This window comes from Pyxicephalus adspersus, chromosome 7 (genome assembly GCF_032062135.1).
Source record: "Pyxicephalus adspersus chromosome 7, UCB_Pads_2.0, whole genome shotgun sequence".
Taxonomy (NCBI): domain Eukaryota; kingdom Metazoa; phylum Chordata; class Amphibia; order Anura; family Pyxicephalidae; genus Pyxicephalus; species Pyxicephalus adspersus.
Window position 1 is genome coordinate 6,816,823 of NC_092864.1, and position 18,816 is coordinate 6,835,638.

The window sequence follows — 18,816 nt, forward strand, 5'->3', positions numbered from 1 at the left end:
GCCAGGTGTCACTGCAACCAAATAATCCATGTTATTCACTTCCACTGTTAATGGGTTTAATGTTTTGGCTAATTGGTATATACACTGTTGGGTATTTGAATATAAAAGCAAATTGATGATGGTTTTATATATGTATATATTTTTTCTCTACAGGTTGGGCATTAAGGCTATCAGAGCATCAAGGCATGATGGGGGAAAATGTGGACATTCCTTGCTCGTTGAGAGTCAAGGACCCAACCATTGATCGCAAATCTCTTTCAATAATTTGGTTTTTTCAAGGAAAGGAAATATTAAGTGTTCAGAATGTACTAGTGAAATCCAAAGATCCTCGTATGTCCTATAGAGCCAGGGCAGAAGATGGCATTGCTGATTTATCTATATCTAATATTACTATAACAGATGGAGGGATCTATAAATGTTTAACAAGTTACAAGTCAGAGAAGGAGGAAAAGGAGATACGGCTAGATGTACAAGGTATGCTGATGAAAACAAAGTTCAAAAATCTGTTAATGTTTGACAAAATTTGATGTTTCAGTAATTAAACAATGCTAAACCCGCCAATACCATTCTTACTTATAAGTAGAATAGGGCAAGGGGCTGTCCAACAGTGGCCAGCAAGGGCTAATTTTGCAGCTAATGAGGCATTGTAACCAAACTATCAACAATATGTCGGGGTAAAGGTTAGGCATGTTGACAGAAGGAATGAAGGTTAACAACCAAGCAAGGAAGGGCACTAAATAAACAAGTAGAGGGGTTAAACATTAGGAACTTAGAAAGAAAGTCCAAATTCTTCTATATGATATGGATTTTTATATCTATGTTTTCAAGCAAAAAAGTAGATAAAGCAGAAACATACTTTTATAATAGTAACAATTAGAGTTATTTACAACATTACTTAAAATAAGACCTAGGAGACAAAGATTTCACCTACTTGTTCACATATTTGATTTTTCCCAATTCCACATATCCCATGTCCATTATGTTTCTTCCATTAATAAGGTGTATATAACTGTAGCACCAAATAGCCTATTAATGCAGTTGTGAGTGCTGTGACCCTCTATGTCATGTAACAACACTGTCACGAATAACAGGGGAGGGGAAGGAAACAGAAAGGTTTTACTCACTACTAGGCCTCAAATGACTAAGGAAAAGGGAATGGTCACCCCTTGCCTAGCCCTAACTCCTAACAGTATGAGTATCCCCTGATGGTGGAAATACTCGTACACGGGAACCTAGTCCCTACTAGCCCTGTATAGCCCTAGCAGTAGTGTCTGGCTTGAGACTACTGGTTCCTTCCCCTATGAAAGACCCAGTGTCTCCCTGAGGCCTAGTAAAAAACTAAATAACCACAAAACACCAATACACCAAAAGTAAAGCAACTTATCTTATTAGCAGATATCAACAGGAACTCAGGATGGCTCAACACTCCAGCTATTCACAACCCAGCAGTGAATATCAACCGCACAGCATGAAGTGTGAGGCCAGACTAAATGGAGGAGCAGTAATGACCACCAGTTGCACCTGATGTAAGGGGAGTGGTCATTACAAACAACAACACAGCAACAAGTAAAACCAAAGAGGCTGTCAGATAATCACACATGCAGCTAGTCAGACAGATCCTCAAACTTCTGTCACGGAAGGGGCAAAATAGTGTAAGAATAGCAAAACAAGATTTGGCTTTAAGATTTGACTGGGTTCAAACTGACACAACGTAATAGCATTGATGACCTATCAATGGAATGATTTTCACAATTAAACCAATTAAATAAATAGTTCAAAGTCTGTCACTTGTACTCCAATATGTCACAAATCCAAAGAGTCACAAATACCTCATGCCTCATTGTTATCTAGTACCAGCGAAAGTATCAAATCACATTGGTGGAAAAATCACCTTAACCATCAATTTATGGAATTAATTATACCAAATCAATTATATTTCAGGAGGGATTGTTACAGATAAACATATTCCATTATTGTCTGATACCAACATCAGTAACAGACCACATTGGTATCATATTTTGACATAAGTATCTTGTACAGAGAGATGCTTTAACCACAACTTAGGGCTTACCTTAGTATTTTTCAGTGTCAGTCTAGCAGTCACAACCGCACCACTGTTGCCTACAATCCATTGTTCAAGTCATCCCTAAATAGGACTGGTTTTGGGTGTTCCACATGGTGCCAACCTGCACTTTTTGATGGACATTTCCAGATGAAAACACGAAAACATGTGGGACACCCTGCCCCTGCCAAATCATGGTTCAATTGAACCATGTTTAGTTCTTCAGCAATTGGTTAAGGTACCAAGTGTTAAAGTTGGCTGGGGGAGAAAGCGTGAAATGTAGGCATATGTTCAGGGAAGTAGAAACTGAACATCAGTGCTTAGTGGTTATTACTTTATTATGATTTTGCCAACCACAGAACAACATTGCTGGGGGGGGGGGGGTTGTTTCAGACAGCCACTGACCATCAACGAGAATGATATAAAATAAAATAGCAACCTGTTCAAAATGATAAGATGTTAGCACTATTCATTGTCCTAAACATTCCCCAGCATGATTTACCAGAGAACAGATATTCAAATGGCATAGAATGTGCAAGTGTCATAAAGTGTCCAAGCTTTCCATCCCTGTTTTGAAATAGTTTGTCCAGGTAATGGCTTCCTTCCCACCTATTGAGAACCAGTTTTCCCCTTTCTACAAAAAGTGTACGTATTATGTGTTATAAGTTTATAACAAACTTATAAGCACCAACTATAATCTATTAGATGCAAGGGCAACCTGGCTCATTGAATGTCTGTGCTATCTTATGGCTATCTGTAGTTTACCCTACAGAAATCTGTTTATATTAGTTTTATCCATTTTGTGTTTTATCATTTGATTCCTTCTGGTGCCAAATATTTCAGGCACTGACCTGTCTCAGGTTCACCTAATTCTATATTCAAGTTATGAATGGAATGTGATGTGAATATATTTAGGTTATGAATATAGAATTATGAATATAGAATATAGAAAAGCAACATGATACCTTTTTCAGAAGTGATTTACCTGTAAAAAAGAGGATTCAGTCAGTGTTTAAAGCAAACCTGTCATGGAAGGTCCCTGAATTAAAACTCTGAAATACTTATGACCGTATGCTGCATGTATCCAACATTTCCAAGTGTATGGTACACATGGTGGCTCATAGGTTAGCAGTCTTTGTAGCATTAGGTCCCTGGTTCAAATGTCAGCCAGGATGCTATCTGCATGGAGTTTGCAGGTTCTCCCCATGCTTGCACAAGTTTCCTCTAATATGCCCCCATTCCAAAAACATGCAGTTAGGTTGATTGGCTTCCCCCAAAATTGACCTTAGATTGTATTAAGGATATATGACTATTGTAGGGACATTAGATTGTGGGCCCCTTTCAGGGACAGCTAGTGACATGACTATGGACTTTGTGAAGTGCTGCATAATATAAATATTGGATAATAAAAATAATATACCTACTCTTTTTTCTTACTTTAGGCCTCATTGTAAGCGTGACTTTAAACTATATGTGAACACACAAGCACACATAATTAAAAATAGTACTGTATATTTAAAGATTGTGGCCAATATACTATAATTTATGGGATAACATGATGTCTCTTTATGTTTCAGCTCCTCCACAGATCACTATTACTAACAAAGTTGTTGTAAAAAACAAAGAAAGTTCCTTACAAAGTGTTATTTCTGGATTCTATCCGGTGGACATTGATATTAAATGGCTTCGGGATGGAGAGATACTGGGCAATGATATCATGGGAAAACCTCAAAAAGAGTCGGATGCGACGTACAGTGTGAGGAGCTCAGTAAAAATTACACCCACTGAGGAGGACAGAGAGCGAATCTTCTCCTGTAGAGTCCAACATGAGTCTCTTACTGCCCCTCTCCAGGAGGACTTCCAGCTGGTGTATGGAGGTAACAAACTCCACATTCACAAAGTGCACTAAATAAACACAGGCCTGAGCAATACGGATTAAATAAAACCTGTCAGGGAATTACAAACCATAAACCAGACCATCACTATTAAATTAATACTTTTAACATTCCAAACTCACAGTTAGTCTTACTATCAATGTCCCTGATCCTCCTCATTATGCAGATTATGTTTTGGTACTTCTTCAGCATGTGGGGATAACAAGTGACCTTCAAGATAAACTTCCTGCACTTCCACAATGCAGTTCTTGGGAACTGTCCAAGCTCCCGGCCTAAGTTTTGGTTTGTGGGACAGGGTAAAGGTGTGCCAAAAAAGATAGAATGTATGTCTGTCTATGATTTCAATATTTTCCATTATAAATATAGAGATTATAAAGCCAATTAGTGAATTAAATTCCATTTGTGAATTCCTGACCTAAATTGTCATCTAGTGGAGCTGTAAGGAATAGCTATAATGGTAATTTCTTTGCAACTGTTTTGCTAAAATTAAGACCTGAACTTCAACCCTATTTATTTATTCTAGAAGTGTAAAAACATTTAAACTCATCTGTTTATTTTAAAAGCCAAAAAACATGCAAACGGTCTCTGACCATCTTATCAGAGAACATCTTGCACGCTTTATAAACTTGTTCTGTAAAAATTTGCATATGTGTAAAATAAATTCAGATTAGAAGCTAATATTTAACATATGCCCATAATCTTCAGAAAGTTACAGGTAAATAAAAACAGTTTAACCTTAAATTTATTATAAAATATATTATGAAAAAAGGTCTAAACTGAAAGAAGCTATATACCGGAACAGCATGGTGGCTCAGGGGTTAGCACTCCAGCCTTTGCAGCGCTAGGTCCCAGGTTCGATCCCCAGCCAGGACATTATCTGCATGGAGTTTGCAGGTTCTGCGTGGGTTTCCTCCCCAGCCAGGACATTATCTGCATGGAGTTTGTAGGTTCTGCGTGGGTTTCCTCCGAGTACTCAGGTTTCATGCAGTTAGGTTAATTGGCTTCTCCCTAACAATTGAACTTAGACTACAATAATCACATATGATTATGGTAGGGACATGAAGACTATGAGGGACAGTTAGTGACACAATTATGGACTTTGTACAGCGCTGCATAATATGATGGTGCTGTATAATAAATTGACTGTGGCCATATTTGTGGAATAAGGGTATAACTTTTACTTTACTTTATTTAATATAATCTAGGTGCATGGACAGTGGACCTTTCACCATTAATTGCACTTTTACTTATTCCCTTTCATACCCTCACCTGCTCAAGGCCTCCTAATTTATCCATGTCACACATCTCAGAAGGCTGCAGGACAAATGCTGAGATATCATGAAAATACACACATAAAAGTTTACAATTCGCCCAGTCATAGCTGGAAGGAAAGGAATGGGAGAAAATGTAAATAACTCATTCTAAGCAATTTTTTTTCTTTTTGGAGAGAATAGAAAAGAATTAGAATCCCATTCCAGATTCCTTTGCTATCTGTGTTCCCACATTGGATATTCACCTATTTGTCTGTTTACCAATCTCCTTGCAGATATCCCATCCGTTCACATTATTTCCCAAGTGTTTAAGCTGGATGTGAAGCAGAGGTTGGTGTGCATTGTCTCTGGGTTTTACCCGGAATCCATCACTGTAAATTGGTTTTTGAATGACACCCTGTTAGAGAATGCCAAGACTGAAAGGATTAGCAGCTCAGCTGTGGAATCTGTATACTACTTCACTCCGACAAAACAAGACTTTAACATGGAGCTGAGATGTGTGGTGGATCATGCAACCCTTACTAGCCCACATGTGGAGAGACTACTGGTAAAAGTCGCAGGTGAGTGGCATCAAATGTATTTTAAAACAAAATATATAAATACAGGTAACTCACAACGTATGGCCTCTCTATATTGTTTCTGAAGGAATTGGTGGTGGTTTTCATGCCATGATGGCAAATGCGATTTACATGAAATGCAATTGTCAGTTTGCAAATAGTTTAATTTAAAATTCTGCTTTGTATGTGGCCCTTGAGGATAGCGTCATCTACTATTCAAATATGAAAGTGGACATTTTAGCCACTTTACAATCAAGTGACTTAGAAATAACTTCATGGGTCTGCTACAAGAAGGAAGTATTTCCTCTCCTCTCCATCAGGGATCAAACTATATTTTTTGTAGCAAGTCACAAAGTCAGAGGCTGCAGCAGAGGTTGATCTGTTTTAGGACATTTTTAGACTAGCAGAATTTTACTTTGGTATTTACTGGTACTGGGCGCTTACTATAAAACACTCGGTGCCCGGGAGAGGATCAGGCAGCAACCACTAGGTTTCTTCGGTCCAAAGCCCAGCAGAGTGGTGCATGTTTTGTTTATCACTGAGCAGCAAATGTGTGGCAACTCTGCGGCCTCCTTATGCCTGCTAAAAAAATAATGTACTCAGTCCAATGTTACCTTCTTTTTGGATGTAGTACTGCCTAAAACTGTTTGCAAACACCTCCAGTCTGCTGTACATGTACTTTTTTTTGTAATCACTTAACATGAAATATATTCCAGATAAATAAATACATAGATATGCTTTAGGAGTACTGACCATGCTTTTCCTAGATAAGCTAGATATGAGATGTATAGGATGCTATGTAGATGCTTTCTGTATTGACACAACAGTTCTGCACTTCATCATTCTAGCTGGAAACACCAATTTGCCTGTCAACAACCTTTATATATCATCTGTTGTTATAGGTTCAGGAGGGTGACCTGCAGTGTCTGTATGACAGATTACCTACAGGAAGTCAGCTGCTCTAAGAAATCTCTTAACTTGATTTTTGATTCTGATATTGATTTTTGATATTGAGTTCCAAAATACTTAACATACAGTGTACTCATCGGGTTTCTGACACAGGAAATGATCTTTAATAATCATTTTTAATGACAGTAGAATAAAGAAGCACTGAAGACACCATGGAGAGGGCAGGAGACGTGGGTGGCACGTTGCTATATATGCTACATACTCCTCCATAGGCAATAGCAGTCATAGTCTCCGGTCAATCGATTAGTGATCTACCTGACAGATAACAATGTTGGTTGACCTCTTTACACACACTAGTTTTTCGTCCAAGATGATAATGAGCAATCTTGGGTAATAATCAAACAACTTACTATGCATGACATACAGTATAATATTACAAAAAATGATACTGGGTGTTTTCAGTTTCACCACTGTCTATGTCTTGCTGATAATGTGGTAATAATATTAGAAGACCCTCATATAGATATATAATAGTCTTATGTCTATAGAATACCTCTGACATGTCCGGAGACACCACCAGAGAAACCCAGGCCAGCACATCTCGGATTGAGCAAAAAATATTTTTTTTTGACAATCAATATACTTGTCCCCTGAATCTGGTAGTTTTGGCAATCCACTTACCGCGTATAACAATATTTTTATATAATGCTCCCCATTCTTGTTGCCTGGCTGTCTCTGGCTTTGTTATGTTTGGAGTTACCTATTTCAATCAGGACAATAACCACACTTCTATTGTAATGCGCCTGGGCACACAAACCACAATCAACTCCAGATATCCTTTTATAACGTTTTATTATTGTCATAAAACACAATAAAATAAGTCTGAAAGCAAAGTACAGGAAGGTAAGGCAAAGGCAGGTCAGGAACAATCTGAGGTCAGGGCAGGCAGCAGACAAGAATGGTCATTAACAATCCGAGGTCAGGGCAGGCAGAGTTCAGGCAAGAGTCAGGTTTCAGACCAGGTCACTATAGGAAATGACAAACAGGATTAGCATAAACCAACACAAGGACGCGCCCAAGCACACTGTGTTCACACAGGCTTATAGCGGGCAGTGGTGGTCAGGACAGGTTCTCCTTAAATGGCCAGAGTGACCAATGACCTTGCACCACCTGGCGCCATTTGATTGGAGGATGACCGATTTCCCTGCGGCCTAACAGCAGAGTGCCACGCCCTCAGGGGGTACAAGAGGCATGCATGGTAGCGCGCACACCTATTCCCACAGCACCCCTAGAACGTGCACTACTTTGCACATCCAAAGGAGAGCTGAGAACAGGTTTTTCTGTAACCACATCCATAGAGATGCAAGGGATGCCGCCTGGCTGAACAGTAGTTTGGCCAGGACGGATCCCTCCGCCTGCAGAGAGAGACACCCTGGCTGGCAGGATGGGTAAGTTCCTTACATGTATTGTTTTTATAAAGAGAGTTCAGCAATGATAGCCAAGATTTTTATTTTATGATCAGGCTTCTTTAATATCAGTGTAAATGTAAGGAGTATAAAGCAAACAGATAAATAGTAATCTACATTTTCTTTTGTTCCAGATCTGACAGCACAATATAAAAAGCACACTGTAATTGCCAGTGTAATGCTGGTCATAACCACCGCAGCTATAATTATTATTCTGCTATTCATTAAGGAAAGAAAAAGACGTAAGTGATTGGGACATTTCATTACATAGCAATGAAGACTGGCATATTGTCTGCTACACTAACAATGGTTTAACATGGATATCCTATAACCAGACAAATATACCACTTTCTTATAAGAATATAACTTTGTCTTTTACAAAACATTTATTATATTCTACAACTAAAGGTTTGCTGGGATTGTTTAAACGGACACTTCCACCTTGCCTATACTAAAGTAAGTGACAGTGCCTCTGGCAGGGGACATATCCTGCTCCACAGCCAATGAGATCACTTTCTGAGTAATTTAAACTCCTCAAGCCTAGAGTTTGGTTGCTAGACTGAAGAACTGGAACCGGTGAGGCTTTGTATTGTGGGGAAAAGAGACACAACACCGGTAACTAAGTGTAAGGGGGCAAGGAGGTGAGTGACTTTTCTTACTTGTGCTATGAGAGCGTCTCTTAAATAAATTTAGACAAGATAATTGATACATTTATTGGGGAAGGATTTATGTGAACTGAATATGCGTTTGGTTTTATTGGTGAGCAAGCTTCCAAGTTCAATGTCTACGTACAATAGGCCTTTAGTTATATTGCTGTGACCTATTCAGATCCATCATTGAACAAGCCAATACCAGAGTCTTAAGCTACGTACACACCTTCAATAATTGTCATTTAAAAATGAACAATCAACAATTAACAATATCTGTGAATGATCGTATAGTGCCGATTATGTACATGCAGATAATGATACGATCATTCAAAGATAATGTACACATGCTAGATGCGATCGTTTGAACGATACAGGAAGTGACGTGTACCGGAGGAAGTAATGTACAGGAAGTAAGGGTCTGAAATTTGTTATAAAAAGAACGTGTGTGAACGCAACAAGGGCCCTGGAGGCTCTCATAAAAGAGATAAAGCAAGTCCAGTAGAAAATACTTTTTTATTTTTTATTTGTTATGGTTTTATATGTTTAATAATAAAAATTTTGTATTTTTCAAAAAAAAAATGTGTCATTTGTTAATACTTGGCTGCTAGGTAAGGTAAGTTTTAAAATTGAAGATCGCTGGAACTGGATGAAGAACAGCGCTGGAAACTGACCAAATTATGCACATACACACACCACATATATATATATATATATATATATATATATATATATAATTACACACATACAGACACAAATATATACACACAAATATAAATATGTGCATGTGTATATATATATATATATATATATATATATATATATATATATATATAAAGAACGAATGGCATTCGTTCATCGCACATGCTCAGAACATTCACGGTCACTGAACGACCGTACACAGAATAGATCGTGAACGGTCAATGCGCAATCAATTCTGATGGGACAGTCGTTAGTTTCCTCGCTCGCCGGTGTTGTTGGTCAGTAGTGCACCTTTTTTGTTAACGATTATCGGACGACCGGTCATTAATCATTCATTTTCAATGATAATTATTCCAGGTGTGTATGCAGCTTTAGAACCTATGCTGGCATTGGCTCAATGAGTGGTAAACAAAGCCTAACCCCAGTGCTATATGAACATACTACACATCATATAAAGTAATAGAAATTTTGCTATTATTATTTTTAAGGATGCAGCCATATACTGTAAATTTATGTTTATAAAGTTACGTACCATTTTAGGTTTAGTTTAAGCCCAAACAGTAGCTGGCTTTTCAAAATTCAAGAATGGAGAGCAGAGTAACGCATTTAGACTTTGGGTGAATAGGCTGTGTGATTTTTACATTTCAAGAAGGCAAGGAAAGTTAAGTATAAAAGTTTGGTACTTAATAGTTGGAGGCATTAATAATTTTAAAATGCTAGAATTTTGGTTGTTCACCTACCAAAATAAATTATCACCTTGCAAGGCATAATTCACTTGGCTCAGTGCATGTGGTGACAGTTCACTTTATAAAGAATACCCATGTGCAAAGAAATATTAAAAAACAGGATGTTTTTTCCCATGATTGGATGGCTGAAGTCAGCGGAGCTTCCCCACATTTACACAGGTGAAATACCCCTTGCTAAGTGAACAGCCTATACTCCCCTATCATCATTCTTATCGTTTGGTGTTGCAGGACTTCCAAAGGTGAGAAGGATCAATCGCTTCCCAGATGGCACTTTTAGCTTGGATGTGGATCATTTCTATCCTGAGGAGATTACTGTATCTTGGAAGGTGATACAGCCACCATCAAGTACTCAGCCCCGCACCATAAAATCCAAAATTACAATGGATCCAAACCAAGATGGAACCTTCAACGCCACCAGCACTTGTGAAAGTCTCAGAGGGGAGATTGAGGAAGATGAGGAGTATGTTGTACAGGCTGTGGTGGAACACAGGAAACTGAAACATCCAAAATGCACAGAATGGAGAGGCGGTTATAACAAGAATAAAGGTATGGGCAATGCTTTATCTGGGACAAGCTTTTCCAAACAATTTACATAGTTGATTGCCAAAAAGAAAATTGCACCCACCATTTCACTAAAATGACCTATTCTGAATATCTAACTTGTCACATTATTAATACATTTCCCAACAGCCACAGAACAGCCTGGATCCCACTAATAACCTGCAAGGACTGACGTATCCTCTTTCATAAAAAAGCTCAAAAGCTCAAATCATGCAAAGATTAGAGAGGGGAAAGATGGTAAAACTTCCTATAAATGAGTGCATGTATCCCATTTATATATTATATGGATATATTTATTATATATGTATATATATATATATATATATATATATATATATATATATATAAATATTATATGGATCTTCATATAAATGTCTAAAACCAGTAATAAAATGATTCTGTAGTCAGATATTTAAGGTCAAACATGGGAGCGTGATTACACAGAAACATAATAATGTAATGAAAGTTGAAACCACTATGAGGTTATTTTTATTGGTGGTCTATTCCAGGTTTGCTGGATCACCTAGCTTCACTAAAGAAAGTGTATCCTCTCCAGCCTTGGAGAGCTGCAATAAATCAGGTCCAATGACACAGGAAAAAAAGACAAATCTTCCTGCATGGGTTTTTAAAAGATTTATTTTGTCTTTAATCCCAGGGGCAGGGAGGGAGAGAAAAGTAGGTGGAACCATTGATTTTCCCTGTATTAGATATACATTTATGGTGATGATTGTCCATTTTCATATCTAACTTGCACATTAATCTATATGTCTTTTCAGCAAACCATTTATTTTATTTTACATTATTGTCTGATTAGAACTTCCAAATAAATTAAAAAATACTGATTACATAATAATATACAATATAGAAATATATATATATATAAATATTTTTCAATGATGAAATATATTTTCTTACCATTTTGTCTCCTAGATTTTCTTTTACAGCCAGAAGTTGGGATAATAAAAACTCCAAAATTGATTGTCGGGAAACAAATACAACTGCAATGCACAATGTCACGCTTCTACCCCGATGAGCTGTCTGTGGATTGGTTTTTGAAAGAAAAGGGAAAAGAGGAATTAACCAATATAAACAACAGTGGGAGATACAAAATTCCTAGCAGCAGCTCCCGGCCTCAGCCAAATAAAACATTTACCCATACAGCACTTCTAGAGTTCACCCCATCACCAGTGGATGAGGGGTCAGAGGTCATCTGCAGAGTGAACCATCCCAGTCTGGAGGAACCAATAGAAAGGACAACTGGACCCTTACAGATGCTGGGTGAGTTCATGATCTGTTCCCTACTATCCTTAAAAAGTACTTTCACTTTTATAACAAAAACAAAACTTCAGCCCAGTTCCAAAGCAGACAAAACTATTTTCTTACTGCCTGTCTACAATAATGACCATAAGAATATTGCCCAGCCCTGTGTATGGTTCCAAATGGTTATTATTCATCACTGCTGGGCTTTGTGCAAACACATTGATTACAGGAGATGGAGAAGTGCCAAACACCCTGCACAGGTTATGTTAGGATATAGTGAGAAGTTCTGGCTCCTGAGGTGTTAATGTGTGTAGGAAATGCACTGAGAAGCATGATTAGCTGACTTCAGAGGCCCCTAAGAGTGTATTTTATGCTTTTCATTTTATACTGGGTGGCGGGGTGGCTCAGTGACCCTGGCATTAGGGTTCTGGGTATATATCTCAGGCAGGATACTATCTACATGGTGTTTGTATGTTCCATCCTTGTTTGTCTGGGTTTCTTCCTAAAAACCTGGAAGATTTATTTGCTTCAAAAATTGCCTTATACATGTTAATGACACAGAACTATTGAGGGTCATTGGATTTTGTGCTTCCCTAGGAGACAATTAGCGGCACAGCATGTGAAACATCTTAGCTTTGTGTAGGTGCATATCATTATATTGTCCAAATATCTCCAGACCAGTCACATAACAAGCTCTCTTCACTCATTTCCAAGTTGTGGTCAGTCCCTAACAATATCTCATTCCATGGTGAGGTCAGGATGCTGCACATAGGCCCCTCAGAGACAAGTCAATAATGCCTCGCACTAATGGAGTGATCAGTTTATAACTAACAAATAGCATTCATAACTTCCAGGTTTAGAATTGTAAATTGACAGCCTACAGATGAGGATGAGTAATACTCAGTATAGAGATGGGCTGTGACTCTCTTGGGCAGCTTCAACTGTCATTGAATGTTCAGCATCCATTACACAATTTGTATGTATCAGATGCCCAATTCCCTGCTGCTTGTATACAGTAATGAAGAAGTGGGTGGATAGAATTTTTTCTTTTTTTAGGCAAACCAGAACTTCAGCAGCCAATTAAACTCTCAGTCACGGACTCAGGAGATGTGGTGGGTTGTATAACCCTCCTGAACTTTTACCCAAAAGATATTAGGATCACTTGGAGCCACGAGCCTCCCCAGAACCAAGAGGAGACACCAAGGGAGGAGAAGTACACCGACAATACAGATGGCACATTTAAGCTTGACAGTCAATATAAAATTCCTGGGAAAATCCTACTGATCCCAAAATTTATCATGAAAGTGACATGGAAACATGAATCCATGGAAAGGCCAGAACACAGAGAGATCTCCATACAGGACCCAGGTGAGGCAAAACATAAAATTACCGGACACATCACAGGAAAGTATTAACATGGATACAGGACCTCCAGCTGCCCCACCATCTGTATTTACCATTGAAGTGTCTCTCTGTTCCTCTGTTCTTCAGAAAGTATGAGACCTTCACCCCTTCTCTCACATGAGGGAGGGGAGCCGGTCACAATCCTATGTACAGGGAGGCCCGCAGGGCCGGCATGACCCGTATGGGAGAGCAGCCCCCCGCAGGAGTGGTATGGGTTAATAGTAAGTTGAGGATAGAGAGGTGGGATTAGTTAGGGGCTGGGTAGGAAGTGTGGAGGGGTTAAGTACTGGATCCATCGGAAGCGAGAAACAGAATTTTTGCAGGAAGAAAATTTCCCACCTACCCTCCATTTGTGTGTCATAGGAAGTGTGGCAGTTGGGATTTAGGAGGGTAAAAGTCCTGTTGGTCATTTTGGAAGGGCAACCTAGTGGTAGGGTTCCCATTATTAGTGTTATGGTGGGGCCCCTGAGGTGGTGCTGGGCGGCTAGGGGCCATTGGGGTTCAAATGGTTAATTACACTCAGTACAGCAGACATTACCCTTACTAGACCTGCAACCTGGTGGTTAAAATGGATTTGGTTTTTGGATATAGTGCAAGCGGGCACAGTGGTTTAAATAATGGGTTTTAGTTTACAGACTTAATTATAATTGGTTAAAGAAAGTTTGTACATGTTTAGCAATTTGCAGATATTATGTATAATATTATGCTACACTTATGTTATGTTAATGTTAGGTGATGTATGTTATTTAACATGGTTTTATTTATTGGTTATTTATTGTTGCATTAAAGAAGTTATCTTTGTTAAATAAACAGCTGCTTGCCATCCATTTTAATCCCAAGCAGGTGTCTGTGTTTTTTGAGGTGGCAGGAGGGATGGCAGGTAAGTAAAAGGGTGGGGGGTGTAAAATTTAAATTTTTTTTTAATATCTAAACTTTTTTAATTTATTCAATTTATTGTTTTTACATGATTTTGTGTTTCAAACTTTATTATACTCATACTATTATATTATACTGTAAAATAAATTTTCATGAAAAACAATGTACTGCTTTTAGACATATAAAACCGGAAAAAAAAAGAAACACTAGGGAGGTTAACCCCCCTAACAGTAATGCCAAGTGTGACTCGGGGTGGCTTTTACTTGCAAAAGCGGTAATTCCGAGTCACACTCGGGGTAACTTTAAGAGCCCCCCTTACCTTTGCCCCACGCTCCAGCAGCGATCCGATGGTCCTGCTGTGATGCCCGGGCGCTAGGGGGGTTAACCATGCACTATAAAATGTTTGTGTTTGCAGGAAGAAACAAAAAAGAGAGTCTGTTCTGTTTACTATAGGGCCAGCGGGAGGTGTGTATTACTAAAGGTAATATAGGAACACTTCAGCTTTCAAGTTAGCAACTAGTGATCAAATAGTACCCTGACGGGTAAATAGTAACTAGCAAGAAAGCCAGTTTGTACCCTAGTTACCTTTCATAGTACTCACCACCTATCCGTTCTATAGTAAACATTGCAGACTCTCTTCTCACACAATAGTGAACAGAGCACTACACCCTCCATATCGGAGGTTCTGGTAAGGATCCACCAGCATACTCCCTAAGGATGTTTTATTATTGGAACCTAATCTGGAACACCAGATTCTAATTCATTGGATATAATGTGGTGCTAAATTTAGAGGTGTACTTATTTTGTTTTCCAAATGAAAAATCTGCATCTTCACTTAAATTAATATAATGAATATACCATGTAAGTATATTATTATCAAGTATGTATTTATTATCCTTATCTGAAAGGTACTGTCTGTATGAAAATCCAATCTTTGCTTGTTCAAATATGTGAAAGAAAATCAGTTTCATGAGATGTACATACTTTTTCACATGACTGTATTCCTGATGCCCTTTCTGCTACTCTTTTTTAATACTTTTTCTGCAATATATTGTGGGATCCCCATAGCAATGGGGGTGTTTCAAGCAGGAAACAGGGCCAGCAAGTTTTAAGTGCATCAAAGGTTTATTTCACTTAACACTATTTCCACACAAAACAGGTAAAATAAATAAACAGCAAAAAGAAAGCCTGGCCACCCGGCCCCTAACTGATTGTTAGTCCCCTAACTAAAAATCCAGCCCAACCTCGTGCTGTTCAGGACTCTAAAGCCCTAACCATATTGTAAGGGACTTACCCATCCTGCGAGCCCGCGGTATCCCTGGGGATCCCAGCCACAGAGGGAGACGCCGCTGTAGCAGGCAGCATGGCCGAGGTTGCTGCTCTGCTCGCAGCTTGTCTGTCTCTGCAGGCGGAGGGATCCGTCCTGGCCAAACTACTGTTCAGCCAGGCAGCATCCCTTGCATCCCTTCAGATGTGGTTACTGCATATCCTGCTCTCAGCACTCCTTTGCATGTGCAAAGTAGTGCACGTCCTAGGGGTGCTGTAGGAAGAGGTGCGCGTGCTACAATGCGTCCCTCTTGTACCCCCCGAGGGCATGGCACTCGGCTGCCTCGCCCCGGGGCGGGACACAGTTAGTTTGAATTTCCTGCGGCCAATCGGCCGCAGGGGATTCAGTTAGTCTCTTATCAGACGGCGCCAGGTGGCGCAAGGCTATTGGTCACTCTGGCCATTTAAGGAGAACCTGTCCTGTACACCATTGCCCGCTATAAGCCTCTGTGAACTCAGTGTGCTTGGGTGTATCCTTGTGTTGGTTAAGTTTACCTGCTTTTGTCATCTCCTTAGTGACCTGGTCTGAAGTTGACTCTGCTTGAACTCTGCCTGCCCTGACCTCGGATTGTTACTGACCATTCTGCCTGCTGCCAGCCCTGACCTCGGATTGTTCTTGACCTGTCTTTGCCTTACCCCTTTGTACTTTGCCTATTTGGACTTAACCCTTACTGTGCTTTATGACACTGAATAAAGCCTGATTGAGGGATATCTGGAGTTGGTTGTGGTTTGTGTGCCCAGGTGCATTACACATATATCTTTTGCAACAAAGTCTGTGACGAAACCCTGTGATTTATTTGACCAGCTTTTACATACCCCCCCCTTGTTTCAACCTTAGGGTTGGGACACAGGCTGTCAAGTAGGTATGAACCCGACATAAAGCATCGTCATTCCCCATCTGTACATCAGGATGATGCTCGACAGTAAAACTAAATTCTTGAAGGGCTAAGTACCATCTATTACCCTCCTGTTAGTCTCCTTGTTTTGGGTCATCAATTTTAATGGGGAATTATCGGTTATTAGCAGAAACTTTATCAGCCCAGCAGATAGTACCTCAAGGAATCAAGAGCCCACTTCACAGCTAAACATTCTTTTTCAATCGTAGCATAATTTAACTCATGGGCCTTTAACTTCTGACAGAGGTAAACAATGGGGTGTTCTTCCCTATTTTGAACCTGGGATAGCACTGCTCCTAGTCCGACAACGGACGCATCTGTCTGCACCAAAAACTCCTTACTAAAGTCCAGAGAATATAGCACTGGCTCACTACACAAAGTCTTCTTTAATGCCCCAAATTCAGCTTCTGCTTCTGGGGACCATTTAACCATTAATGATTCTTTCCCTGTTGTCAAATTTGCCTGGGGAATGGCCAGGGATGCAAAGTGAGCAATAAAGCGCCTGTAATAGCCGGCGATCCCCAAGAAAGCACAAACCTGCTTTTTATTACTTGGGCATGGCCAATTCTGGGTGGCCTCTACTTTCTTTTTCTGGGGCTTTATTATTCCTCTTCCAGTGGTGTACCCCAGATATTTGGCTTCTTCTAACCCAATAGCGCATTTTTTAGGGTTTGCAACAAACCGGACTTTCCTTAGCGCGTTTAGCACTGCCTAAACCTTTACTAAATGCGAGGCCCAATCTGCACCATGAATAATAGTCCGAAGGGCATATTTCGATACTGGAATGCTCCGTCAGGGGTCACAAAAGCAGTTTTCAACTTAGCTGACTCAGATAGGGGGATCTGCCAATATCCTTTGGTAAGATCTAAGGTGGTCATGTATCTAGCATTCCCCAACCGATCAATCAACTCGTCTATCCAGAGCAAAGGATAGGTGTCAAATTTTGTGATCTGATTCAGCTTCCGGTAATCATTGCAGACTCTCCAGCTCCCATCTGGTTTGGGAACTAACACAATAGGGCTGGACCAATTGCTATTGGACTCCTCTATAACCCCCAATTCAAGCATTTTTTTTAACTTCCTGACGTATTACCTCTCGTCTAGCTTCAGGAATTCAATAGGGTTTTAATCTTACCCTTTCACCTGGAGGGGTGATAATATCATGTGTAGCCATGGATGTTTGTCCAGGCAAGTTGGAGAACATATCCCTATTTTGTAGCGGAGACTAGGCGGGCCTTTCACCATCCTGTAAATCTAGATAATTTCCTGTTGCTGGCTAGAATATATTATGCAAAGACTGCTTACAAAAAACAACCACTAGAGGGCAGTAGAAAAGCTAATGTATGTCAATACTATTGTCTCTGCTAAGATGCAATGAAGGCAGCACAATTCCTGTTGTTGACTCTTTGACAAGGTGTCTGGTATCCAGACTTCAGGGATTACAGAGTCAGACCGACCAGGTAGTTCGGTGGTCCTCACGGTTAATGCGGTTAATTTACATGGTAAATTTGCTCTGTTTTCTGCCTACCAGGTTGGCTAATCTTATAATTTACGTCACTCAGTTTTTCCATTACCTCATAGGGGACCTGCCAATTGGCTAGGAATTTACTTTCCACCGTGGGAACTAGTACCAAAACTCTATCCCCAGGGGCAAAAGTACGGATACGGGCACCCTGGTTAAAAATTCCCTGCTGCGCCAACTGCACTTGGGCCAGATGCTGTTTAACCAACGGCATAACCTGCACAATTCTGTCCTGCATTTGTGCCACATGCCCAATGACACTTCTATGAGGGGAACTTTAAATTTCGGTTGAATCCGGTTGAGGATTGGGGTACCTCCCGGATAGCAAACATCAAATAGGGGAGTAGACAGTCCCAATTTTTCCTGTCTTTATCTACTACCTTCCACAGCATCTGTTTTAAAGATTTGTTAAAACATTCTACTAAGCCGTCTGTTTGAGGTTGATACACCGATGTGCGTAGCTGAGTCACCTTTAAGAGTTTACAAAGCTCTTTAGTCACCCTGGACATAAACGGGGTTCTTTGATCAGTAAGTAGCTCTTTAGGCCACTCCTACTCGGCTGAAAACAACTCCTGGGCTATGATTTTAGCAGAGGTATTTTGGAGCGGAATTGCCTCAGGATAACTCTCTCCTTGACCCCCTCCAGTCTGGTTTTAGAGCTGCTCACTCCACTGAAACAGCCCTTACTAAAGTGGCCAATGACCTCATCAGAGCTAA

The 18,816-nt window shown here is 39.8% G+C and overlaps 1 protein-coding gene across 2 annotated transcripts in view; it reads left to right on the forward strand.

The window, feature by feature from the left end:
- LOC140334993 (uncharacterized) overlaps window positions 1–18,816 on the forward strand; it is a 39,659-nt gene that overhangs the window by 3,311 nt on the left and 17,532 nt on the right. The window contains exons 2-8 of one of the 2 annotated variants that reach the window (XM_072417320.1): window positions 154–474; window positions 3,640–3,939; window positions 5,504–5,788; window positions 8,295–8,402; window positions 10,484–10,801; window positions 11,747–12,094; window positions 13,133–13,444. In XM_072417320.1, the coding sequence (XP_072273421.1) occupies window positions 154–474; window positions 3,640–3,939; window positions 5,504–5,788; window positions 8,295–8,402; window positions 10,484–10,801; window positions 11,747–12,094; window positions 13,133–13,444 (1,992 nt within the window). The remainder of the gene's footprint in view (window positions 1–153; window positions 475–3,639; window positions 3,940–5,503; window positions 5,789–8,294; window positions 8,403–10,483; window positions 10,802–11,746; window positions 12,095–13,132; window positions 13,445–18,816) is intronic. The other variant, XM_072417321.1, reaches the window with a different exon arrangement.